At 40.9% G+C, this 26,991-nt stretch overlaps 1 protein-coding gene across 5 annotated transcripts in view; it reads left to right on the plus strand.

The window, feature by feature from the left end:
• Positions 1-26,991, plus strand: part of asic2 (acid-sensing (proton-gated) ion channel 2) — a 438,649-nt gene that overhangs the window by 240,619 nt on the left and 171,039 nt on the right. For 2 of the 5 annotated variants that reach the window (XM_057860973.1, XM_057860975.1), the window contains exon 1: positions 12,331-13,691. The exons of the other annotated variants lie outside the window; for them this stretch is intronic. In XM_057860973.1, the coding sequence (XP_057716956.1) occupies positions 13,023-13,691 (669 nt within the window). In that variant the 5' untranslated portion in view covers positions 12,331-13,022. Of the gene's footprint in view, positions 1-12,330; positions 13,692-26,991 lie in introns of those variants that run through there. 5 annotated transcript variants of the gene reach the window in all.

Genomic DNA, 26,991 nt, shown 5'->3' on the forward strand with positions numbered 1-26,991 from the left:
TACTATAAATAACCCTTCAATAACTGATTGCGTGAGGTGTCTGGGGCGAATAGTGGAGGATAAAAAAATATTGTATGATTGACATATTACTTATTTACATACTACCGACTACTAGTCCCAATGAGGAAGAGTCAGAGTACGTGTCTGTGTGTGGGGTTGTGCAAAAAAACGGTGGTTGCTCATGCACATAACCTACGAACCATTCGTAAACCAAATCCCAACCCGAAGTGGAATGATTTACTGCATTCAGGATCGTGATTTGGAAGTTGACTTTACCAGTCTGTTCCCCTTGTGTGTGTGAGTGAACACAACTCCATTCAAAATGAATACGGGAGTCGGGAGGTAGCGTCCGAGCTCCAGGTGCTTTATTGTGCTGCACTGTCGCATCCAAAAATGAAAAGACGATGCCTTCGAAGGTGCAAACAACATAACCAGCGCTCACCAAACGACGGACTGACGAAAATACTACAAAAATGGCCGCCGCAGTACTTCCTTCCTGTCAAACGGCTGTTAAAATAATAGCACAAAGGAAAAATGCACTTCGTGAGATATTGGACAGAATATTAACCATTGTTTCCAATTTAAAAACGCGAACCATAAATATGCATGGTGTTAGTTACAAGCCTCACTAACGCGAGCCGCGATATGAAGGTGTGCATGCGATATACTTTCATATATGAAAATAATTTTTTACCTGTTTATCAGAAGCTCTTGAAGACGTTTGGACAGTCGAAGGCACAGCATTTGGTTTCAGGAGAGGATACCGATGAAAATGCGCGCTGCAAATACTCCAAAGCAGTACTTCTTCCACAGGTGTGTGTATGTCATATCCAGCAGAGTAACCACTTTTTATATAGTTCCTCACACTCTGCATAGCAGACTGAGGTGAAGACGAGTGGCCATAGCACTACCCTCTATTGTGGTGCCATTACGCATATGGAAAAATAGTCCCGCTGAATTAAATGAATTACGGCAGTTTGGTGAGACATTGTTTTGGCTGCAGGGGTTTTTTGAACATTGAGCTGCGTTTTGAATTTATTTGACAATGTTAGATCTGTGATTATCGGTTTTTATTAGCATGCTAATTGACCATATTGACTTGCATTAGCATAATCACTGAGGATCCCTTAAAATAATAAAAGACTAACAAACGATACAGAATTTTTTTCAATCAACCCCACTGACGAATTAACCCTCCCCAACTCGAAGATTAAGCCTGATGTCAAAAATTCTGAACTTACCCTTTAACTATGTCAGCATTCATTTTAAAATAACGTTTACAGTATGATGTTGGTTTCAATGTACTGTACTTACAAAATGTGTAACATCTGTAAGGTATGTACACCCCGACACAAAACCAAATTGGCCTATGGCCCTCGGGCCACTGTTTATGTTAAATTGTCTTTTACGTTCACAGTAGCGTACACGTTAACTTCCCTGAATAAGTGTGTACAAAAAGAGAATTTAGGTGAATAAACATGCTAAGTTTTCTTTGTTTACAAAAACATGGGTTTTGAGAGCATCCAGCATCGTGAAGTGCTGTATTGCGAACTGGTTTCAATGCGCGCTCGTATTCCAATTTTAATGCGTGTTGAAATGAATGAGTTGCCATACTGGAGATACTGTTGTGCATAATAAAGCCTTGTGTAATAAAAGTCTTAAAGATGAAAGTGTTAAGATTAACATAATGTATTCACACGTGTGCACACGTTGGCCCCGGCGAGGCGCATTCTTGTGTGAAATTGCTGCTGACGTTCATCCGTTACGCGTCCGTTCGTCGGCGTGGCTTTGCATCTTCAAGGCGGTCTGATGTTCTGACGAGCCTTCAAAGGTTTCCGCTGATCCGCTTCATCCACCCAGGAGGATTTCCCTCCGTCCCTTTGAGAGATTACGGCGCGACAGAGCGGGAGTGGATTGTCAGGGAACAATGAGTTTTAATTAAGACCACTAAAAAGCCAATGTGGGGGTAATCAGAGCCGTAACTGAGCTGGGACATTACCAAATGTCAGGACCGGAGTGGGAAGTCGAACACCCATTGAAAAGGAGGTTTACATAAATGCTGGTTAATCTGGAAAAGTTGGGTTGATACTTTATGAAGGGAACGCCAGAACGACTACGGGACCAAATTGAAACTGTACAACTTGTTGGAAGCAAGGATTTTTTTTTTTTAAACCTTTGGCAAACAACACATAGGGTGCCTAAAAAGAATTTCAGAACAAAGGTGAACCTATACCATTTTTGTTGGAAAGACTAATTATTGTATGATTAAAAAAAAAAAAAAAAACTAGTACGAGAACTAAACTGAAATGAGCAGCATGATGATGATTATGTACAATTTCAGGTGACTGGAGATGGCTTCTGATTAGAGAGCTTGATTAAAAAATGAGTACTTACAGACATCAAATCCCATTCCCACTTGCATTTTGATTTGCATGACTCTTGATTGATGGGCTTCGAGAAGATCTTTCGAGTGGGTCTGAGGGGGCCGCAAAAGAAACGACATCTCTTTACACTTGTCAATCTCTTGAGTTTTTTTCTGTATTTCTCTCTTGATGAAACCTGATATCAGTTTGTAGCAAGCCTCAGAGCGCTTTGAAGTTATTTATTGACGACATGACACCATAAATCAGTGGCAAATCAGCTAGTGGGGACTTGAAAAAAATAAATTGATGGATTAAAATCAGGCGACTAGAGGAGGGATGAGTTGGAGGAATGGCATATCATTAGCCTAACAGCATAATTGCCTAGGTCATATTAAAAATATTTTTAGGAAATGGGAAAAATTAAAATTTTAAGTTCATTATACAATTGCCGATTGTTTCTGTATGTCACAAAAGGAGCCCCTTTTAAAGGGAACCTCGGACTTAAAGACTTGTAGGCTGTAACATGCCACAATTGTTCTCTTTTACTAAAATATGTTATCAGAAACGCATAAAATATTGCCATTCATTTAAAAATCTATAATATTTAGTACATGTTTTGACCTGCAGAGGGCGCCATGTTTTAAGCGCAAAATGGACGCTCGGGGTGATGACGTAAGTTTGTCACTAGAGGCGTGCAAAATTTCCGATGCTTAGATTACTCGCATTCGGTCGTGGAAGACTGGAGGACGATTCCCAAACATCCAAATTCCGATTATTGAAATATGCCAAATAAAGCGGAACTAAAATACAGTCAGCGCGGTCTTCGGGATGCAATGAGAATTGGACTGTCGCTACAGATGTCGCTAGATAAAAAAAACAATATCTGACTGCGGCCGACAGCAGCTTCAAACAACGCCCACGTTGCTACAAATTTCGTCCACATAATGCACAAATGACAGACTCTTAGCCCATGTATAAAGAACTGGATGCAAAATTACAGACTTGCCGGCGTTGGTAAACAGCCGCCATCTTTAAGCAGTAGACTTCTCTGAAAGGCTGTTGTAGCGAACTTAATTAACTATTTATCTAAAATACTCCTAAATCAGCAAAATCATGACTTGAATATCTTTAAAACTTTGTTATGTACCCTTTGTTGGCAATATTGGAGGCCAAACGTTTTCTGTAACTCTTCACAAGCTTTTCACACACTGTTGCTGGTATTTTGGCCCATTCCACCATGCAGATCTCCTCTAGAGCAGTGATGTTTTGGGGCTGTCGTTGGGCAACACGGACTTCCAACTCCCTCCTCACCCCGTGGTGTCAAAATGATAACAAGAACGGGGAGTAAAAATCCCAGAACCACACGGGGGGACCTAGTGAATGACCTACAGAGAGCTGGGACCACAGTAACAAAGGCTGCCATCAGTAACACAATGCGCCGCCAGGGACTCAAATCCTGCACTGCCAGACGTGTCCCCCTGCTGAAGAAAGTACACGTCCAGGCCCGTCTGCGGTTCGCTAGAGTGCATTTGGATGATCCAGAAGAGGATTGGGAGAATGGGTTATGGTCAAATGAAACCAAGATAGAACTTTTTGGTAGAAACGCAGGTTCTCTTGTTTGGAGGAAAAAGAACACTGAATTGCACCATACCCACTGTGAAGCATGGGGGTGGAAACATCATGCTTTGGGGCTGTTTTTCTGCAAAGGGACCAGGACAACTGATCTGTGTAAAGGAAACAATGAATGGGGCCATGTATCGAGAGATTTTGAGTGAAAATCTCCTTCCATCAGCAAGGGCATTAAAGATGAGACGTGGCTGGGTCTTTCAGCATGACAATGATCCCAAACACACAGCCAGGGCAACAAATGAGTGGCTTCGTAAGAAGCATTTCAAGGTCCTGGAGTGGCCTAGCCAGTCTCCAGGTGTCAACCCCATAGAAAATCTGTATTGAGATGAACTTTGGTATTGACCAAATACTTATTTTCCACCATGATTTGCAAATAAATTATTTAAAAATGAAACAATGTGATTTTCTGTTTTTTTTTTCCGAAATTCGGTCTCTCGTGGTTGAGGTTTAACCATGTTGACAATTACAATCCTCTCAAATATTTTCAAGAGGGAGAACTTGCACAATTAGTGGTTGACTAAATACTTATTTGCCCCACTGTATGTCGCAAGAGTCATACTCTGGAAGTCTGGCAGCGTAACCCAGTGACGTCACCGCCCTGTGACGTCCACCCCAATGGCGACCTACTAGTTAAACTAATTTATAATTGTATAGAAACGAAAACATCAAGAAGGGTTTTAATATCAAATTATTTAATAACGTTTATCTTTTAATAACTACAAGTCTTTGTATCCGTGGATCCCTTTAAGGCAAACACAGTGTTAATAGTGGGGACACTGCCAGTTACATAATGGCAACTAGTTTTGATTAATGCCATTGTCCTTTGATTTTTTTTTTTTTTTTTTTTAAATATGCGAAGAGACATTTTCTTTTAAAATCAGATATCTGCAGGTGTAACAATGTGAGATTTTATTTTAAGACCATATTGCAGAGCTATACTGTAAGAAATCGTCTGGCTCATTGTTTGCTGCAAACAACATGTCATGGCACAAAACGACAAGAACCTGGCTGGCTGTCAGTCAATGTCAGGACACAGAGACAAGTATTCACTCACAATCACACCTTGGGACAATTTAGTCTCATCAGTGAATCTGAAGTACCCAACATTCAGACCCAGAACCCACCAGCAAGGCTAATATAGAAACACGTTGCCTGATGGTAACCAGTGAACAGAAATAGGAATTTACCAACATATAGGAAAGGTTGCTCTATGCTAAATATTAAAATTACAGTAAATGCGCGTGTAAGGCAAAAACTCAACACGTGCCGTCCTTTTATGATATTGTGATGAATTGATGTGGGCGGAGCTCTTAGTGAAATGTCAGCGCTATCATTCACACTGAAGGTTGGCGTTATATACTGACCTTTTACACCCCCCACCTCTTCATAACAAGACAGCGCTTCCCTGGAGGGGTAAACTACTTCTCTCACAGTGCTATTAATTGTTTTGGGCATCGATTGCTCAGTTAAATGTTTAACTCATTGGCTGCCATTGACAGCACCAGATGTCAATTGCATTTGAAGTGGAAGTGTGGCAGTTCGTTCATTTACTTCCACCCTCCCACTTCAAACAGATTGGACAGTTACTCTGATAATAAACTCATTTAAATTCCCAAACTGTAGGACCTGCGAGGAAGAGTAGAGAGTAATTGCCCCCTTGTTAAATGATGAATTATCTTTGGTTTATCGCATTTTTTGAAAAGATGAGTTCATTTTTACTCGCCCACCAGATTACCTCTGTGGGGAAAAAGTGCTCAAAAAGTTACGACAAAATTCCACATTCCCCAAAAAATTCAAGAGCATATGAGAAAATAAAGTAATTCACGACCTCCAGCTCAAGTGGACTTCATTTTGCACACCAACTTTTGAATGACTTGGGGGCAAGGGGCAGTTTTGAAGGGGCCTTATCGAAGTATTGATTGAAACGTTGGCATTAACTTCAATAGTCCATTCATGCTCGATAACTCTCCAGTATTGGAAATATTACTACTGTGCAAGAAAAAGTGGGCCAAATTAACACCACAGAGACGTGCACGACATATTTTTGTCATGGGCCAAGGGACAAATAGACCCAACAATGCAGACTCCGGGACAGAAGCACAGTTCACAAATTTATTGGCAAGAATAAGCGAACAACAATTGTAGATTCTTGCCAAGGAGCCACAACAGGTGTTACAAGCTGGGGATTTGAAGTGGCAGGGGTACAGAACAGGCACAGAAAAGCTGGGTCGAGGTCCAAGGCAGGCTGAGGGTTGAAACACAAATACGGCAGAAGCACAGGCAAGGTACAGGCTATGGCAAAAATCCGCCAGGTCAACAAAGGTGTCAGTAGTGATGTAACGAGGTGCACCGAGTCATCGAAGCGCGTTTTGAGTAATGAAGGGGCGTTTCCGCAAAGTGCGTGCTGAGGCTCACTTCATTTAGGGGAGGTTCTGTTGCTTCGGAGAATGCTATAGATTTTGCCGTGCGATTTGACAGCTCGTTACAATAAACACCTCTGGCTAGATTCAAAATGTGGCTGTTTGAAGGAAAGCTGCGATCAAGCGAAAGTTAGGATAGTTTGGAAAGTAAACGTTTTAGGAGTGAGGAGAGAAGGATTAGTGCAGTAGTTGGTAGAATGGAGCCAGCATACATCAATGTTCAAGTTACACAAGCACTTTTACTGTCGTCTGCCTGATTACGATCATGCCAATTTCAGAACAAGCATTGCACAATTGCCATCTTATGATAATACCATTTGGGGAATCATTTTCACAAGCAAACACTACAATTTTTTTAAAGCGTTTCCTCACCACTTTGCTGCTCAACGTTGACACATTCAGTGCATCGCAGATTTTTCAATTATGTTAAAAGTATCCAGTTTGCAGTTATAGGAATAAAACAATTCTAAAGACATGTTTATAAACTTAAATTTTCATCTATGTATTTATGTAGACTTAAACACACCACACACGTATCATATAAAAGAGAATGAATGTACAGCCTGTATTACTTATCAATAATATAAAATGCATAAGGTAATGTATAAGTTTTAAACTACAATTTAATGTTCTAATGATAACAAATGCATTTATAGGGTTTTACATACACTTACTGATATTATATAGACACACAAAAAAATGTATGTTAAAAATGGGGTGGGGGCGTTACAATATTTCACGTTTTTTCACTTTACGCGGTCGGTTATGGTCCCCATTAACAGCGATAAGTGAAAGATAACTGTCTATTGCCACGTTTACATGGAGCCAAATATTCCAATTACAATCTGAATATTTGTTCAAACCAAATAAATGTGTTCCATATAAACACCTCATTCGGAATGAACAGGCCCAAACCGAATGGAATTTCATTCCGATTCACAGGGGTGGAATATTCCTTTTCCCAAACCGATTAGAAGTAAAATTATATCATGTAAACAGGGAAGCGGAATGGTGTCTGGTTGCGTTCTTTCTGCGCACGCTCCGTACTGACGTGGTGACGTCACTCGGTGACGTAAGTAACGTCAATTGCAACATGGCTTCCAAGCACACGCACAGCGCACCCACACAACTTTTTAAATGAACGGCGTATCATTCTGAAGTTTTGTTTCCACTCGAAAAGTTAAAACAGCAGCTGATCTGACGATCGATCTCCATGTTTTGCAACGTGACGCTTTGTTTTGATTAATCTGCGCATGTCAGACGGCAGTTGTCAAACGTCCTTTCGGAATAAAGGCAGTCACATGTAAACTCTGGATCGGAATAGATGAAGTGACATGTAAACAGCTGATGTGAAATTTCCATTCGGAATGATTTGAATCGGTATGAATAAAAGTCAGCATGTAAACGTTGCTTATACATATGCGATACTCTATATCAGCTGTTCTTAACCTTGCTAAAGGTACCAAACCCCACAAATTTCACATGTGGATTCACTGATCCTTTCGCAATTAGATAATCAAGCAGTTTATTTCTAATTAAAAGGTAGCGAGCTAATAATTTAGCAAACTCCTGTACAAAATTCTTCCCATTTTGACAGCATGTTTTATAGACGGGTCAATATTTGAGACCACGCTGCCCATTTGTCTGTTGTATTCCCTCATACAAAGTGAGAGTCAACCTTCCACTGAGCAAATCTGCGTGTCCTTACCTTCGCCGAACCCCTTAGACTTGCTCACCAAAGGTTTGATCAAAGAAAGAGAGAAACCACTGCTCTATATACATAGAGGATTTGGTCAAACAATATTATCTAAATTAATTCCTTCCTAACAGACCCACACACAAAAAAAAGAAAAATCAATGAATCACTCGTGTGGTTGAGACAACTGATTGTGATCCTACACTTAACCAGTAGGTGGTACTGTTCTCACATGAAGCTTCGAGAAATGAACCCCTTCTCAAACCAATTGGCACAGGTAGTTCAATGCCTCACGAAGCTTCATTTCGCCATCACTAGGTGTCAGAAATCTGGTTTATCAAGATAGGGGAAATGCTCGTATGCTATTGAAAGGCTAACAAACTCGCAGTGATTTAAAGACAGAGAGGGTTTAAGTAGGGGAGATAATGAGGATCAGGTGTGCTGGACGAGCTGCACAGGTGGGTGAGATCAGAGTGAACGAGTGGCCGGAAGTAATGGTGGAAGTGAACACATACCAAAATCAACAAAATAAACCCCAGAAATACCAACAATAACTGGATACAATAACTGGAGGACATACAAAAATAGACAAAACATGACAGGTATGAGATAGAACCCTAACAATTTCCGATTATACCAAATAGTTGATTTCAGTTTTAGCCTTGTGCTTGTCATTTGTGGTAAAAAAACAAACAAAAAAAACATGTGTGACAGTTCATCTAAAATAAATAAATAAAAGACTTCCGCAACATTCATTCACAAACAGTGAATTTTTTAACCTTTTTTTTTTTTTTTTTTACAGTTAACAACAATTTATTTGTGAAATTTACATTTAAACAGCTTGTGCTCTTTAGTAAGATCATAAAGAATCAATGTAGATTTTCATTTTTTTTTTTTTGTCTTTTTCCCTGGGCGGCGTCACCTTTAGAATACTGAGCACTGCTGTCTAAAAAGAAAAATGAATTGGCAACACAAGCACACCGCCGGGTCCAAAAGGGCGAGCTGTGAAATATTTGATGTGCACAAATGAAAACTCCCTTTTGTGTTTATTCAGCATTTTGACAAGAACAGAACAGAAAGAAAAATAATTGAAGCATCTGTGGCCCATTCTAGAATATTCCTTTTCATCTCATATTGTGTCCAACTATTTCAAATGACTCTTACGGCGAATGTGCCAGCAGCAGTTTTTAAGTGCAAACTGCATCAGACGTTTAAAAAGTTCTATATGACACAAGTGTAAAAGAAAAAAATCGACTGTAATATTTAAAACATTTAAGCACACAAATACATATAATAGCCAAGGATCACACAAATAAACACAATTACTATAGGTGCCAATAATTAGAATTATGACGTCATCCCAATAAATCCAATAACATTATTAATAGGCCCGAGTGGATACAAAGTATGTTACTGTTCTAGAGGCCGTATTTTTCCATCACTGGGTGACCTTACCATGGGAATTAGCAAATGTTTGCATGTTTTCAAGTTGTTAAGGCTTGCTGTCCTATAATTGCCTTGTTAAGAAAGTTGTTTCATGGGCCAAGACCACAAAAGTCTCCTCTCCTGTTGCACCAAAAGTTTTATCTGCTGACAAAGCACAATACCTTTTGAGTTTATGATTTAGTTCAGTGCTCATTGTTCAACTCACGTGAATATACATTTCAAAATTATATACAGTATATATATATATTTTATCAGTTATCTTATGGGTATCAGCCTTGAGGAGCAGGAAGTAATCGATATCGGTTTCAAAAAATGGATATCGTGCACCTCTAATTACTACATAAATAGCAAAGGGCTACATAAAAAGCTCCGAGTGCTAAAGTAGACAGCTTGAGAAAAATAGCTATATTCTTCTATTGTCTAATAATGAAGCTTTTTGGTGGATAAAATGAAGAGCACTCAGCCTGATTGGTCCCACGTGCTATGAGTCTAAATCATCCTCCTGCGAGGAATTCTTCCGAAGCCTCAGTTGTCAGCACAAAATCACAGTACAGTAGAAAAAAAAGTGCTTTCAAGTGGGGATTGTCCATGTTTTTCCCCTGTATTGTTGAGAGGCTACTAAAAGGGACATTATTTGGTCAACTGCAGAGAGGGGTGGCATTTATTTAATGACAAACGAACAAACATGTGCCACTCGCGCAAAACCGCACAGGGCTCTCTACTCAGCGAAGGCGAATGACCTCATTTGGTAGAGCAGTGATGATACAACAAGTAATAGTAATGACATCCTGAAAGCGTGTACGTAATAGACGGACATACCAACAGCCCAGAGTTGTCCATCAATCCGTTCATTTTCTCCCGCTTATCTGAGTTCATATCGCGGGGGCAGCAGTTTTAGCAGGGAACCCCAGACTTCCTTCTATCCACCCATTTCATTTATTTCTTCGGGGAGAATCCCGAGGCGTTCCCAAGGTAGCTGTGAGACATACTCTCCCCAACGTTTCCTGGGTCAACCCCGGGAGGCTCCTCCCAGTAGGATTTGCCCGGGACACCTCACCAGAGAGGCGTCCAGGATGCATCCAATACAAGGGCGTAGGTTTGGTCTTATGTACACTTTTTGCTGAGGAAGGGACATTAATAAGATCAAACGAATGAATGGGGGTCAGGGCTACATTTCTCATAAATATGTACCTAATTAATTAATAGGCTAATGATCATATCAAGATAAAAGATCAAAATAAAAATTGGGGAGAAGGGGGTAAACCTTGGTTTACTTCATTTATCACAGATTAATTAACGTTAACAGTAGAAAACAAACACACTTCTCTCTAAGCAGCTTCCTACTTGAGTTTTTCAGGTTAGCAAATTCACACAGTTAAGGGTATGCTGACTCTGATGCAGGTCAGAGTTTCAGTTGCGAAATTAGTGGTGCCTTCCCCACCTCCACAAATTGACATGGCTGCTGCTGGTCGAAGAAAAAAAGACAACTTCTAATATCCCTCCTCTCCGAAGGGGACGGAGGAGGTGGCATGTTGTCGACATGTTGCATTTCTATCGGGGTAGTGAGTGTGTGTGTGTGTGTGTGTGTTTGTGGGGTGGGCCTAAGTCATCAGCCAATCAAACGTGCATTTGGGGGGGGGGGGGTGGACTGACACATTCAGCAAGTGAAAGGGGGTAGATGTAAGTTTGATCATAATGAAAATAATTCACTTAATAATTGTAGGGTCAATTCTATCCTTACATCATATGTCCTTATATAATGCAAATAAGGTTTTTTTTCGAAGTTGGTGGGGAAAATTTGAGCAATCTGAAAAGTTACTAGTGCTATGTCCCTACGGTCCTTATGCAAATCTACGCCCTTGGTCCAATACCAATTCAATGCCCGAGCTACCTCATCTGGCTCCTCTAGATGAGGAGAAGCGGCTCTTTTCCGAGCACTTCGCAGATGAGTTTCCCACCCTCCCTATACCTGTCTTCCATTGAAAATGTGCAGCGCATTATGAAGCGCCAAATACAGTACAGGAATAAAAATGTTCTGTTATTGAAGTTGACAAGTAAGAATGGGAAAGAATTCCACAGGTTAAAAAAAACAGTACACAGCTTCATTAATTGGGGTCCTCACTTTCTCGATGCTTATGTGCTGTTTAAAGGAAAGATGCAAAAGGTGGTAAACATGTCCCAGTTCCAGAACTTTTGGATCGTGTTGCAGACGTAAAATTAAAATTGATTCGACAAAAAAAAACAACAACAACAGAATGTATTAGTTGATACATTCAATATAGTATTGTCCTATTGTATTGACTACCAGTTAAAACAGATTTACAAGTTGTTGTATTGATATTTTATTCGTTTTAGACCCAACTTCACTGGAATTTAGAGAGTTATTTACTTGGTTTTTATTCATTGGAATTTAGAGAGTTATTTACTTGGTTTTTATTATTCTTTTAGTTAATATTCAAAAACGTGTGTGCGCACTTGATGTAATTTTACGTCTGTTTGCATTTATTATATACTCATACTATTTCCCAACAATTCATTATAAATTTATATAGATTTAAATCATATTTTCTTTACACTCTTTACGTGTTTGCAATCCACACACATTGTCGTGTCTCATTGCGGTGGCAGCAGACAAACAAGGAGGGGAAAGCGGGTTGTCGGGGCTGTTAGCAAGTTAGTGCAGCAGCAGGGGAGAACAGGGGCAGCGCGGGAGGTGGGGGGGGGGGGGGGGGGTCCGCTCAAATCGCCCAGCATGTGCTGCGGGAAGCAGAAGAAGAGGAGAGGAAAGCTGAGACAAACGCAAGAGGAAGACAGGGAGTGAAGGCTAGCGAGGGAAAGTGGATAAAGAAGACGGGGAGGTGGAGCGAGGAGTTGATGGATTGGAGTATTTTTAGAAGGCAAGCCAAGGAGTAACGAGGACAAACTCGTCAGCGTTGCTTTGGTTGATTTTCTCCCCTACGTCAGTGTCATTTTGTAACCTTGCCCTTAAGACGCTCGTCACTCCGCCAGGCTCCATCCCTCCAAGCGAGAAGCCGCACGTGGAAGTCGCAGAAGTAAGACCACTGAGTGGACATGGACTACCGTTCAGTTCCGTGAGTCAATCACTGTTGCTGAAAGCCGTGAAACGGTAGACAAGCGAAACAGTGACAACGCTGCTCTACTCTCATTGATTTCATTACCTTCTCATCTCACGTTTGTCATTCCCTCCTAGCCCCCCGTCAGCCCCACACTGGTTTGTATTCCATCCTCCCTCCTCCTCCTCTGGCGTCCTCTCTCGCTCGCTCGCTGTCACACAAGCTGCAGCGCGAACGCTCTTCAATTTCTTTCCGCTGAGTCGGCAGCGTCAGGAGGGACCAACAAGTCCGCTCAGTTAAATAGCAGAGGGGTACTTCTTTGGGGAGTGTCCTTGCTCGAGCAGCCAGAGGGGTGTTCATCCGGGTGTGGATTTACCGTTTACCCTGGAGCTACATGTGGGCCGCAGCCCCGCAAGCCGGGCTGGGAAATGATGCCGTTCCCGTGGTTGTAAGAGCCCTGTGGGCCGCGGTCATGGCCCGAGAGCGGCGCAGTCTCCGGTCTCCGGAAGCCACCCGGCGGCGCGGGACACCCCGGGCTTTCACTTTTGCTCTTCTATCACGGACACGCCTCCACGGGCTGAGGCAAGTGTGCGTCCCTGGCGGCTCTCTGGGCCGAAGAGTCTTCTGGCTCCTAGCGTTGTGCACTTCCTTAGGGATGCTGCTGTCTTGGTCCTCCAACCGGCTACTACACTGGATGTCCTTCCCAACATACACGCGGGTCCACACTGAGTGGGCCAAAGAGTTGGACTTCCCCGTTGTCACCATCTGTAACAACAACCCCATCCGCCTCTACAAGCTCACTAAGAGCGACCTGTACTTTGCTGGACACTGGCTGGGCCTGTTGCTTGCCAACCGTACTGTCCGGCCCCTGGTGCTGGACCTGCTTCAGGAAGATCGTGTGGGCTGGTTTGGCAAGCTGTCTGACTTTAAGCTCTTTCTGCCGCCCCGAAACTTTGAGGGCACCAATTTGGAATTCATGGACAGGCTGAGCCACCAGCTGGATGACATGCTGCTCTCCTGCAAGTACAGAGGAGAACCTTGTGGGGCTCATAACTTCTCGTCTGTAAGTTGATGAATGCACTACATGCTCTTCCGGATCTGGTCTCACTTTACATGCAATATGCGGCATGCACTGTCAATTTTATTCCAGGAGTGACATTATAGGATGCATGTTCTATAGGGCCTAAATCTAGATATGGACTAGGTCATTCTGAAACCTTCCACTGGCCAATGTTGTGTCGGAGAAAATCCGGTCGTTTTTCAAGATTCAGCACCTTTTGGACTTATTATTATAACAAAATTTATCCAAATAATTTCGGTCTGTGCAGCCTTGTAATAAATTCATCACAGACCACTACCAGGTCAAGGCCTGGTGGTTGAGAACCACTGCTCTATACAGGGGTCCGCAACCTTTTTTGCACCACAGACCGGTGTGATTTGGGACTTTTTTTTCACAGACCGGTGTTCTGTCAAATTTTGCACCCTTATAAATTTTCCCAAAGCTTTTGTGGCGGTGAAATAGCCCTCTTTTATATTCAGTTGGACTTTCAATGTTATCCAACGGTGCTAAAAAACTATTTACATCATAAACATACATGTGCAACACGAAAATGGCATAAATTAATGCTTTACGACAGGGCAAAGTCGTTAAGTGAGAGAGCTGCATGCAGTTGTTGTGTGCAGCTAACATGGCAAACGTTAGTTAATATTCCTTTCTTTAAAGAAAGTTTGTAGTGTTTACTTTGGAATCGCTGCATTCGCGGCCATTTTTAACGTTACGAGCATTCAAAATTTGTCAGAACACCAGCTGTGTGTGTGAAAAATACAGCAAATATAAAATACCATTTGTTTTTTAGCCGCGTCGTGTTAAGTGCAGGGAAAATATAACTCACCCGCTGAATCAGTGAGAGGCCTGAGCTTGCTTCGTTGAGACGAGATGGTCCCATCAATGTGTGATGGGAGAGTGAGAGAAGCTCGCTTCACAAAGATACGATGTTGGAAATTGTAGCACGGTTTTCAGTGCTCTCCTAGCGATGTCAGGATATTCCGGAATGACTTTAATCCAGAACCTCGGTAGAGTTGTCTCAAATGAACTTTTAAGGTTGCCGTCATTTGTGATCTCTACAAATTGATCCTCCAGATATGCTCGAATCACTCGGTTTATTCACAAACGGGTCAAGAATCCACTCCTTCGGAGTTTGTGGGTCTTTAATGATTGGGAAGTAGCATAGATTTGGTTTTCTTCGAGGTTGTAGGCTCATCTTCTGGCTCGTCAGGTGCCCTTTTCCCCGTAAAAAAATCTGTCCAAAGATGTCTGTTTTTCAGTCATTCTAGTGTGGGGGCTAATTTATTACCGGGAACAAATGTGATTCGCCCGCCCTACGTCAGACATTATTATCGAGGACAAGCGCAAAGATATACAAAACAAGATGTACTGCTAGCAGTCCAATCAATGGCTTTCTATGACGACATTCAATCCTGTAGTATTATATCTAGAGTAGACAGGGATACTGGTGTGTTAAGGGGTACAGGCCAAAGTTAAATTTGGCCATTATGCAGTCGTTAATAAATTACTATTTCTTTTGCGTCTCGGGACTAAATGCACAATGGCCCGGTACGGGTCCGCGGCCCGGCGGTTGGGGACCCCTGCTCCATAGCATATAGTGTGTGTCAAGCTCCTGGCCTGCAAGTCACTTCCAACCGATGCACCTACATCTGTCTCGCAGACCATTTGATTGATAGCGTGAAACTGGTCCATACAGCATCCAAAAGGCTGGAATTATAAGGTGTCTTTGCTTAAGACGCTTACTCCGTGTCTGACACAAATGTGCATAAAGTATACTAGTGCCAGATTAACTGACCAAAGCAGCCCAGAGACCCATAAATGGAAACATAACAGATTTAGTGGTCACAGTATATCCATCCACCTGCAATTGGTTCTACACTCTATGGTTTTTAAGTTTGGAGAATGTCTAAGTTCGACTAAGCATCTGTTTTGATCTTTACGTGTATAAGCGCTACATCCCTAACTGTTTTAAATGTTGTGTTTACAAGCTTTAGGCATCATGCATATTTTATGCATAATCAATTGGATGCCCTGAAGGATTTAAGTCTGTTGAAGAATTTTTTGTTTACACGTAACACATTTTACCCCTTTGCTGTAACTCACCTCATATTGGATGCATCTTTAACCGGCATGAGCACAATTTCAGTCACAATGGGTTGTTTATCAGTTTTGTCCGACTAAATTTTCTTAACATTTTTTTCCAACACCTCTAAACTAGGGTGACCATATTTTGATTTCCAAAAAAGAGGACACTCGGCCCGGCCTGGAGATACTTGAATTTTACTCGAAGATCACTCAAAGATGCCTATATCACTTTAATTTGTTTAAAGTGTGCCTCCTCCGTATGGACAGAAACATTGTTTTATTAAAAAAAATATTGCTATAGTATATATTACAGTATATACTATATGGAAATACGATTTTACTCAACAGGCTTTATTCTTACTAAAACATAATCAAACAATAAAAACGCAAAAAACAAAACAAGAATGAAATAATGACAAAATATATATATATATATATATATATCATGCAGACCCGTGGAAATATAGTACAGTCAATACAGACACACAGTAGGCCATGTGCCACAAACATTTATATAAATTACTATCACGACAATTGTCGTTAATTGTTATTCCCACTCAATTTTTGTTCTCATTCAATGTTCTAGATTGTCAGTTTATTGTTGTTATTGTTTGCGTGCAAACTATTCAACCAGCATGTTTCCAAACGCAGCAGTTCAAAACTACATTTCCCATAATGCCTAGCGCGGCTTAGATCACTGATAGCTACCCTATTAGCGAGCACCGAGCGAGGCAAAATCTAACTTTGCTATAAAAGTTTATAATCATCGGCAGCGCAACGATGCGACACCAAACGAGATTTCCCAGATCATGCCAGTACAAAGCTCCGACAGAAGTCAACAGTTGCCATTATATACCTTTTTAATCGTAAAAAAAACTCTTAACTGGGCAGGTGCTCCTATTTAGAATATAATACTAACATTCAACCAAATACACGAATGCAGAACAATTAATACAGGACTAATACAACATACTGCATCTCTTTGTACACGTATAACCCAATATAAAACATAAGACACATGAGCGACATTAACAGGAGATAAATTTACAGAAAGGTGTACGGAGCACTATAAACGTCTCTTAGAACTACTCCTTATTGTAGTCTGTAACTGCCTGTTCTCTTGCCAAACCGTCAACCCAGTAGATGGCGGTAATGCCCCATAATACAAGGGGTTAACTGTACTCTTCTCCCGCACCTACTAGTAGGAGCCACGTCAACGCAGGCAAGCACTGCCCCCCAGCGGCCGGAGGGATTCTTTTCAAATTGGTCCCGTGAAAAATCATTAAAACGGGCCATTTTCATGAATTTATAAAACCCGGCCGGATGACGAGGACACAGCGTGAAAGGTGGACATGGCCGGGCAAAAGAGGACTTTTGGTCACCCTACTCTAAACTCATTTTTTAAATGTTTGTTACACCTGTAACCGTCACACTTAGAAAAGATGGGGCAGACTCAGATGCAGAATTTAGTCTTTTATCATAACAAATGGTCAGAGGTACAAACAAACTGAGAGTGCTCCAGAAGGAGGAAATAACAGGCTGTGAAACAAAATGATACAAACGACAAACAAGAGAGTCAGGCAAAATGCACTGGAGTAGATCACTACAACATAGGGCTAGGCATGAGGCACAAAATAACAACAAACTGTGGCAGAACACTATGAACAAACCTAAAATGTAGAATATCTTTAGCTATGGCTTGGATACTGACTGTAGTGGCAACGAAGGGCGACGACACTTTGGCACGAGACTAGGGAGTGACAAACATTTTAAGCACATGAGGAATGGTGCACAGGTGGGAACAATAGGTAATCACAATCAGAGACAGGTGAGGCAGCAGGAAGGGTGAGTGCTGGAAACAAGAGCGTGAGCCTTCAAAATAGAACAGGAAGAGACAACCATACACCTAGACAGAACAACCCTCACCCAGGCGTGACATCAACACTGGAAAATGTACACTGCTTTACCAAAAATTTGCCGTGTTTAAGGTGTTCCAGATCACTTAAACGTTGACTGCTTTTTTTTAATGATTCGAGTCCTCAAAACACGTGTAAATCAATGGCACACAAACTGTTTGGACTTTCTTTAACAGCCAATCGTTAAAGCTCTCTAGCCTAAAATGAGTCACAGGAGCATTCAAAGTCAGGAATGAAAATGATGCAAAATGTGTGCAAGAAAAGAGCAAACTTAGATTTAAGGGCCAAAGAACAAAAACTGACAATGTATGCATTCAGTCCTGACCAAATCGTCCGTGCACTTTATAGTATTTAAGTCTGAAACTTGACTTGGGAAAGAAATAACTTCTACTTAACCTTCTATTTTACTAGTCACATTTAGCCTATAGCAATGCATGGTTTCAATATGGAGGCTGATTTAGCCAGTCTACAAATGAATTTTTATCTTTACAAGCTGACATTTGAAACTTTTACAGATACGTGCCTACAAGTAAAATGATGCTGTGTGTTTTCTGGCATGATCTCACTTAAGCTACAGCATAAGACTCCAGCTCCCGTGTGGTTAAAAACCGCCGAACAGAAAAACAAAAAGTTGGACCCTGTGTGGGTGTTTCTACTATGCTCCCCCCTCTCTCTTCGCATTGTTGTTGTGTTTGTGCGCTGCCAACCCCTAAAGCCCACGAGGTGCATCAGCTTGCAGCTGAAAAGCCTTTAATAACAAGCACGCTCTTCCATTAGCTTTCAGCTAGACATGTGAAATCCTGGCCGTTTCATAGTGGCGTTAGCTTTGACAATGTTGTGTTGCAAATGAGGTCAGGTGTGGTGTGCTGTATGAGACAGAATGATTGTGGAATTTTAGAAATTGCTCTTTTCAAAATTCAGGGAGCAACAATTTTGAGAGACTAAAAAAAATAAAAAGATTGTTTAAGTCACTTGTTCACATCCTGAGCTGTGTGTTTTTTCTCAAGACTCATTGTTGCAAGAAAATGAATGCTAGAAAATGAAAACACAATATTTCATTTTCAAATTCTTAACTCATCTACTGATGACCTGGCCAATTTGTCTTAAAGTTGAAATGTGGCCTTAGAGCACAAATGTCTGGTCACTCCTGCTATATAGGGTTTAAGTCTGGAGATTGACTTGTTCAGTCTGAAACATCCAACTTGTACATCACATCTTTTTCCAACCCCATAAAATGAATATATGAATGTAAATTGCATCACAGGCAAAAGCCTAACCTCGTTAGCCTGTTTTCCAATATGCTAGTGCTTGCCAGCTAAGCTAATGAGGATATCCGTCCTTCCTTTGCTCCTTACTTCCTTCCTTCTGTTGCAGGCCAACTTCTTCATGCCACTAACGAGCCTTCTTTGATTTGTGGCAAATTTTATTAGTGAGGACCTTTTTATTTCTACTGTAGATTGAAAAAACATGTTTTTTTTTTTTTTTTTTTTTGGGTAGGGGGAGTTGTTCCCTTCAGTTTTCGCTTTAACAGATAAAATACATATTTTGCTTGGTACGATGGACAAACCGTCATGTTTCAGGGCCACATCAATTTTAGAAATGGCCAGACAGGCCAAGATGAAGATACAGAGGCTAAAATGAAAAAAATAGATAATGAGCAGTGGTGTTTCAGTACTAAAATATTAATTCATTCTCCTGTTTTTAATTTCATTAATTACATCCATTTATTCAGAATTTACCAATTCTAATTCTAATGTATGAGTGAAAACTATTTTATTCTATTTTAGTATTTGAATAAATATAATAACCAATTTTTCAATTATTGAGATAAAATGAATAAGAACATACATTTAAACATGTTTTAATATTTTAAAACTTTAAAATATGTACTGTATGTATACACAGTGATCCCTAGCTACATCGCGCTTCAAACTTCCCGCCTGGAGTCCATCACAGATTTTTTTTTTTTTTTTTGATAAAAAAAGAATAAATAAATAGCTGATCACGTCGTCCCACTCTCCCTCCTGCTGCTCTTTGTTGGTCAGGCAATGCACTGGAGTTACTTGTTAAAGTTAAGAAAGATTAAAAGATGTTAAATTTTTTAATCTTTCCACATATTCCTGGAAGCCGAAGCTTCAAAGCGCCGCATGCGTCAATCATAGTCTAACTTTTTAAACAGTTGCTGTGACAACTCATTGTGTGTAAGTGAGCAACTTGAGCAGATTTGAGTGCACTCACTCAATGAAGCAGTTAATAAAGATAAGCATTTTTATACTTTTTTTCATGTTTAAAAATAATTTGGTGGGTCAAACATGTTTAAAACTTATCATAATTATTACATTTAAAGTGCTTAAGACCATTTATTAAAATATATGTGTACATAAAAGGTTTTTTTCTAATTATACTTTGGGGGGAAAAAACTGAAAAAACATTTCTTAAATGTATCGCTTTCCAATGCTAAATATGAATGTATGAATGAATGAATATATTGAACACAAAAAAACTTCGCAGTTTTTCACTTATCGCGGCGGTTTCTGGTCCTCATTAACCGCGAAAATCGAGGGATCACGAAAATAGTTGATAATGAAATCATCCTGAGTATTCTAAATTAATTTACAATTAATATTGTTTTTTTTTACTTGTATTTGTTGTTTTTTTTTTTTTTAATTCTCCAACCTATTTGACAAATAAATAACTGTGAATTATAAATAAATGCTTTTTATATTTTATATCATCTAATTGCTTGGAAATTTTTGGCTAAAGTAATGAAACAATTACAAGAAGACTCTTTACAGTATCAATGCTTAGTAGGTTGGACAAGGTACTGTCTGGCCCGCGGCCATATGCTTTATACAGTTTAAGTCTGAATCTTTCCATTACCTTTAACTTAAATGCTACTTGATGTCTTTTTTGTCATCTAGACATTTGAAACACTTCCATTTATGGTGACTTCTGATAAAGACAAGAAGCCCGCTTGCGTTAGGCAAGTCACTGGGAATTTTACACTGTCTTACTGTTGGGAAGATGAAAAAGAAAACAAAGAAGTAAAAGATCAATAAATCCATTTGCACTGGATTTTTGAGTAAGCCGGCACCTTGGAGGGGTTGAACCCACGTGGGAGACCTGAGCAAAAACAAAGATCTTCCTCATGATGGCTTCTTGAAATAGCCACCAGCTAGCATTCTCTTTGCTGAACCACTTCCACCTGTAACCGCAGCCAACAACTACCAATTAAACAGCATGACGCCTCATCACACTCTCGACAACACGTGTGGGAGAAAACCTTTTCTTTTGCCCTAAGGTGAGCAACAGCAGCATCTCCACAGAAATCTAATAACTCCTAAGTGTTGTTCACTATCTTCAAGCACTCTTTTTTTTTTTTTTTTTCTATTATGATACGCCCCAAAGGGAGCTGTGTGTTTCATATTTGTTGTAATTTAACCCTGAGGTTTCTATTAGACACACTACAATCTCTTTAAGCACATAAGGGTCAAATGGACTCCTTTGTACCTGAGATTATCGGTTTGTGAACATGAGAGAATAGGTTAAGGTCAGCTGCAATTTAGGAGACAGGAACAACGCACATTTGATTGAAATGGATTCGGCAATTTTCTTGCAGTGTAACAGTGACTCACGATGTCTTTTTTTCTTGCTGAGAGTTTTGTATCAGAGGTGAAATTGTGAGCGAGAGGTTATTTGCTCAGATACGGGATGGAACACAACAGGTACACCATCTTGCTACCATGTCAATATCCGAGTACCATTTTGTTTTAGTTTTTTTCACGTCAACAGACTTCAGTCAGGTGTCAGTATTAACGTGGTATACCCTAGGTTTACCCACTTGGTTACAGCTTATTCATTGCCGAACATGCATATAGTTTTGAATGGTAGTGTGATGAGAAGGCCGTCACTTGTATTGTGCAGCAAATCTGGCCGCCTGTTCAGTGACCAGCAAAGGTAAGTAGACTAGCCAAAAATTTTACTGAAGTAAGAGTAACGTTACTTATATATATGTATATATATATATATATATACAGGGGTGCACATAATTTTTTTGCCCAGGTTCTCGGAGGAGGACCTGGAGATGTGACTTGGTCCTCATTGAGCTTGAGAGCCGACCTGCCTGATGCGATAAATTTATGACAAGCTTTACTTAGATCCAATTAACTTTAATTAATTATATTAACAATTAATGCTTGATTAACATCAACTGGCACAACAAAATTGCCATTACTTTGAAGTGAAATGTAAAGAAATAAAAAGCACCAATTCAAAATAAAGGGCATTATGCGGCTCCCACATTAACTCCAAGCCTTTTTAAAAGTGGGATGTCCTCCTCATAAGACCTCATTGAACGTGCATGTTTAGCTTTGTAAAATGCGAGCAAAAACACGTTTGTCAGTGCATGTCGCTGTTCATTACCTTTATTCCGCCACTTGTCCATAGGGCGAGCGGGGTCCTGTTTGACATCGATAGTTTGCTTAATTGCCACATGCTCTCTGTTTTTTTCGTGCTTTTCAAAGTTTGGATGGCTGAAATTCTTTGACCCTACATAAAATGCGCTGCTCTTATCGGCGACATTGGGATTCTCACGGCACATTTTGTACCGCATTTCTGTGCGAGCATCATTTGCTTCTAGCCATGGTACATCCTGTAGCCACTTTTCAGCAAAAGTCCTTTTTTTCGGTAGCTCCGGTGACGTCTCTGTCGTCTATCTGTCTTTTGACGGGGGTGGGTGAACACGGAAGTAATTACTCAGTGTGGCCTGCCTCTTTGACATTTTGAGAAGTTATTTTCTCGTGTCCGCCGCAAATACGGTGGTCAGCCATCGGTACGCAAAAGCGTATGGAAGTCGTTGAGGGCCAGCACGTTTGTCTACGTCCGGTACGCATGCGCGCATGCGGACCACTTATGTGCACCCCTGTATGTATATATATATATATATATATATATATATATATATATATATATATATATATATATATATACACAAAAGTAAAAGTAGCCATCCAAAAAATGTTCTCAAGTACAACTAAAAAAGTATCCCATTAAAAGAATACTCAAGTAATGAGTGACATTGTGATTAACTGTTTATTATTGTTTGATTGTTTTTATTTTTTTAAACAACGGTATTTTTTTTATTTCAGCACAAACTTATCTATATGAACTGTTGTTATAATGATACTATACAATAAACCATTACATAACTACACTAAGCCAAAGAAATTAAAAATAATAATAATTGAATTGAAAAAAAGACAGAAATGAAGCATTATTTGTCCAAAGAGCATGATACCACTCTAGTAGAGAAAATAGTTCGCAGTTTGAAAAGTGAATACATACTGGAGTTCCTTCATTTTTACTATGATGAAATTAAAAGGATCATATCTCCGGTTTTCCGTGGTCATAGGGCACCAAATAAAAACTGGGAGAGAGGTTTAAATCCGCACTTTCGACTCATATTGAGGGCATCACTCTATGTCAAATATTTCATTTTTTACTGTGCTTTTAAGACGCCACATGATTGAACAGGCTGGCGTGATCATAAAATGGCAAACTTGCATAAGTTTGGTGTAATGGTGTCATGTAATTATTGTTGCGACGTCCCATTGGTGAAATTGGTAGAGTTACTCTTAGCATCGTTAGCAAAAAAATAAATAATCTGAATCAAGAGGAAAAATGTCATAGTGAGAATAGCATTTTTTTCTAAAAAGTATGGCTTAGTAAAAGTACTCTTAGAAGTACATTTTTCTCAAAAAGTTACTCAAGTAAATGTAACAGAGTATATGTGACGCGGTCCTACCCACCTCTGGTGACCACTCATATCAGAAATGGTTTGGTTCGCTCTGCAACTGGGAAGAATTAGGCAGGTTGTACAACCACACCAAATAGCCTGGTTTGCACTCAGTGTATATATTTTTGGGTGGAAAAGAGGGGTGCCTGTTACCCAGGCCATCCATCACTTGGAAGAGGAGATACTTTTCCACTCCTCCCCCATTGATGGATCAATGTGATGAAATTGCTTAATTTTTGGTATCAGAAGTCGGCTGGTCAGTCAGTGGTTTCTACTCATTTTTGAACTCCAGAATGCGATGGAACAGGACAGGTTGTGTGACAAAGAATGCTATCACTACACCATCTGGCTTCCAAGCCAAATTACTGGCCTCGTGGTCAGTGTAAAGTGATTCTTGTTGTAAAACGTGTGGTGCCCGGCGATCTATCAGAATGTAAAACTTTGTTCAGGAGAGCTGTTTCCACCCGGAGACTGATAAGGCACTTTATGGAGGGACTATTTTGTTTTGTTTTGTTTTTTTGTGGTGGTGCGGTATCCAAAGTGTGGCGATCAGGTTTGTTGTGAATATGACTTACTGCTGATACTGGAATCAAGATTGCTTGAAATAGAGTCAGGCATAGAGTCAGCTTGAACTCGTGTACTGTAGTGTTAAGAATGTCAACTTATTGAGTTGTAAGTGCGCATCTGCAATCAAGAAGGGTGTGCTCTCGTGTTCGCCACCAACCTTTTTCTTTGGGGTTTACGCCACGTAGGGCCATGTGCTGTATCGATCCACATCAGAGTAAACACACTGGGCTCCAATCGGTCGCAGAGATCTCATTAACCCCCTTGCCCTACCCCCAATCTAATTCCCACTTCGGCATTGACAACCAGGGAGCTTTCACCCTGTTGTGATTGAAACGAATGGTTCCTAATTTGCCATCAGGGCTTCCACATTGCGGTTAGGCAGGACAAGCAAGTACCTTGAAAACAGACAAAAAAATTGTATGTGGTTCCTGTTTGTAACGTCATGTCATAGCATAAATGACCGGGTTATTAAAGGCTGCACTGTACGATAAATGTCATATTTCTGTTAATCTCACCACACATGAACAATAGAAACATTTTTTGCGACTGCGATCGATGCGAATGCTCCTTGCTTGACCTCAAAGAAACACACGTGGCGAAGGGCATGTTTATATTATTCCACAACACCCACTGTGCTAATATTTATTCATTTTCAGGTCCTTAGGGCAGCAAACACCCACATGAACGGCATATACTGTATATATTCATAAAAAAGTTGACTGTGAAAAAGGTCAAGATTGGATAGAATGCCAACAGTTTCTATTTTTTCCCAATAATTATAGAATTTATACTTCAATCCAATTTCCAAATCCCTTCAAAATGTTGTGTTTTAAACTTGCTATATGAATTAAATAATTGCTTCGGGCTCTAGGCTCGTTTATGCTACCGCAGAAACAAGGAGTGCGCTGAATTCAGGCCTAGCATAGCCTTCATTTTTTGTTGTTAGTGTTATCAAATCTGATTAGTTTGTCAATGCATGTTACTATCCAAAAATACAAAGAAAATATAAGATTAATACAAAATATTAGGTAAAATGATTTAGATATCACAATGTTTTATTATACTTTAATGTGAATAATCTGAATAAAAAATATGCTAATTTTCCGACTCTAACAGTGGATGGATGATCTTTTTTTTTTCTATGAAGCTCTACCCAAATGCATCACATGAGGCTAATGCTAATGTGGGCAGCATTTCAAGGGCCATAAGACATTTCAAGTGTGAAGTCTGCAAAAGAAGAACATTTCAAATGCATTGTCAGTGACTGCAGTAGTGACCGTTCATCGCTTCCGAAAATAATTTTCAACTCGACTGGATGTCATTGCGTGGATGTTAAAAGAGGTCACCGTGTCCCTCTTTCTGGTGCTGCTGACAGCCGGCCGAGCGGGACAAATGACCGTCGCTCGCCGCTAATCGGCCCGTCGTCCTTAAGCGTCTTTCGTCTCGCACGATGCAATTAAGAGCGACGAGAGTTATGTGGGCGACTCCTCCCCTCTGGCAACTTCATTGAAGGCGATGGAACGTGAAAGCAGCAATGAAAGACATTTGGGAAAAAAACGAACTTTATTTCAACTGTGGTGTTGGAAATAAAATTTCTGACACTCATATTTATCAAGAAACGAACTTATTTTAAACAGTAACATTACTTTTTCAAGATGTAAAAGCAATTATTTAGATAGTGATTTTCACTTTTAAAATGATTACAATATTATTATTGATTGAAAGAAAAGAAAGTGGATCAGCTCTATACCCTCAGCAGGGTTCTCAGGGGGTCATGGGAGTTCGCCCAACCAGTCTACATGAGTTTTGTGGACTTGGAGAAGGCGTTTGACCGTGTCCCCCGGGGAGTCCTGTGGGGGGTGCTCCTGGAGTAGGGGATATCGGAATTCCTGATACGGAGGATTCGATCCCTATATGACCGGTGTCAAAGTCTGGAGTTGGACTCCGGCAAGGCTGCCCTATGTCACCGGTTCTGTCTATCACCTTAATGGACAAAATATTTAGGCGCAGCCAAGGCACTGAGGGGTCTGGTTTGGTGGCCTCAATATTGTATTGCTTCTTTTTGCGGATGATGTGGTGTTGTTGGCTTCATCGGGCCGTGACCTTCAGCTCTCACTGAAGTGGTTCGCAGCCGAGTGTGAAGCGGTCAGCAGGAGAATCAGCACCTCTAAATACAAGACGATGGTCCTCAGTCGGGAAAAGGTGGAATGCCCTCTCCGGGTCAGGGATGACGTCCTTCCCCAAGTGGAGGAGTTCAAGTATCTCGGGGTCTTGTTCACGAGTCATGGGAAAATGGAACGGGAGATCGACAGGCGGATCAGTGCTGTGTCTGCAGTGATGCGGACTCTGCATTAGTCCGTCGTGGTGAAGAGGGAGCTGAGTCGAAGGGCGAAGGTAGGTCGATTTAATGTTCCTACCCACACTTATGGTCACGAGCTGTGGGTCGTGACCGAAAGAACAAGATCCCGGATACAAACGGCCGAAATTAGTTTCCTCCGTGGGGTGTCTGGGCTCTCCCTTAGAGATAAGGTGAGAAACTCATCCGGGAGAGGCTCGGAGTAGAGCCGCTGCTCCTCCACATCGAGAAGAGCCAAATGAGGTGGCTCGGACATCTGATTAGGATGCCTCCGAGGCGCCTCCCTGGTGAGGTATTTCGGGCACGTCCCAAGGGGAGGAGGCCACAGGGCCGACACAGGACACGCTGGGGAGACGATGTCTCCCAGCTGGCCTGGGAACGCCTTGGGATAGCCCAGGAAGAGCTGTTTGAAGTGACTTCCCTTCTGAAGCTGCTGCCCCAGCGACCCGACCTCAGATAAGCGAGAGAAGATGGATGGATGGATGGATGGATGGATGGATGGATGGATGGATGGATGGATGGATGGATGGATGGATGGATGGATCTATCTCATCTAACCAAAGCACATGGTCCCAGTTG

The sequence above is a fragment of the Corythoichthys intestinalis genome, chromosome 16 (assembly GCF_030265065.1).
Source record: "Corythoichthys intestinalis isolate RoL2023-P3 chromosome 16, ASM3026506v1, whole genome shotgun sequence".
Taxonomy (NCBI): Eukaryota; Metazoa; Chordata; class Actinopteri; order Syngnathiformes; family Syngnathidae; genus Corythoichthys; species Corythoichthys intestinalis.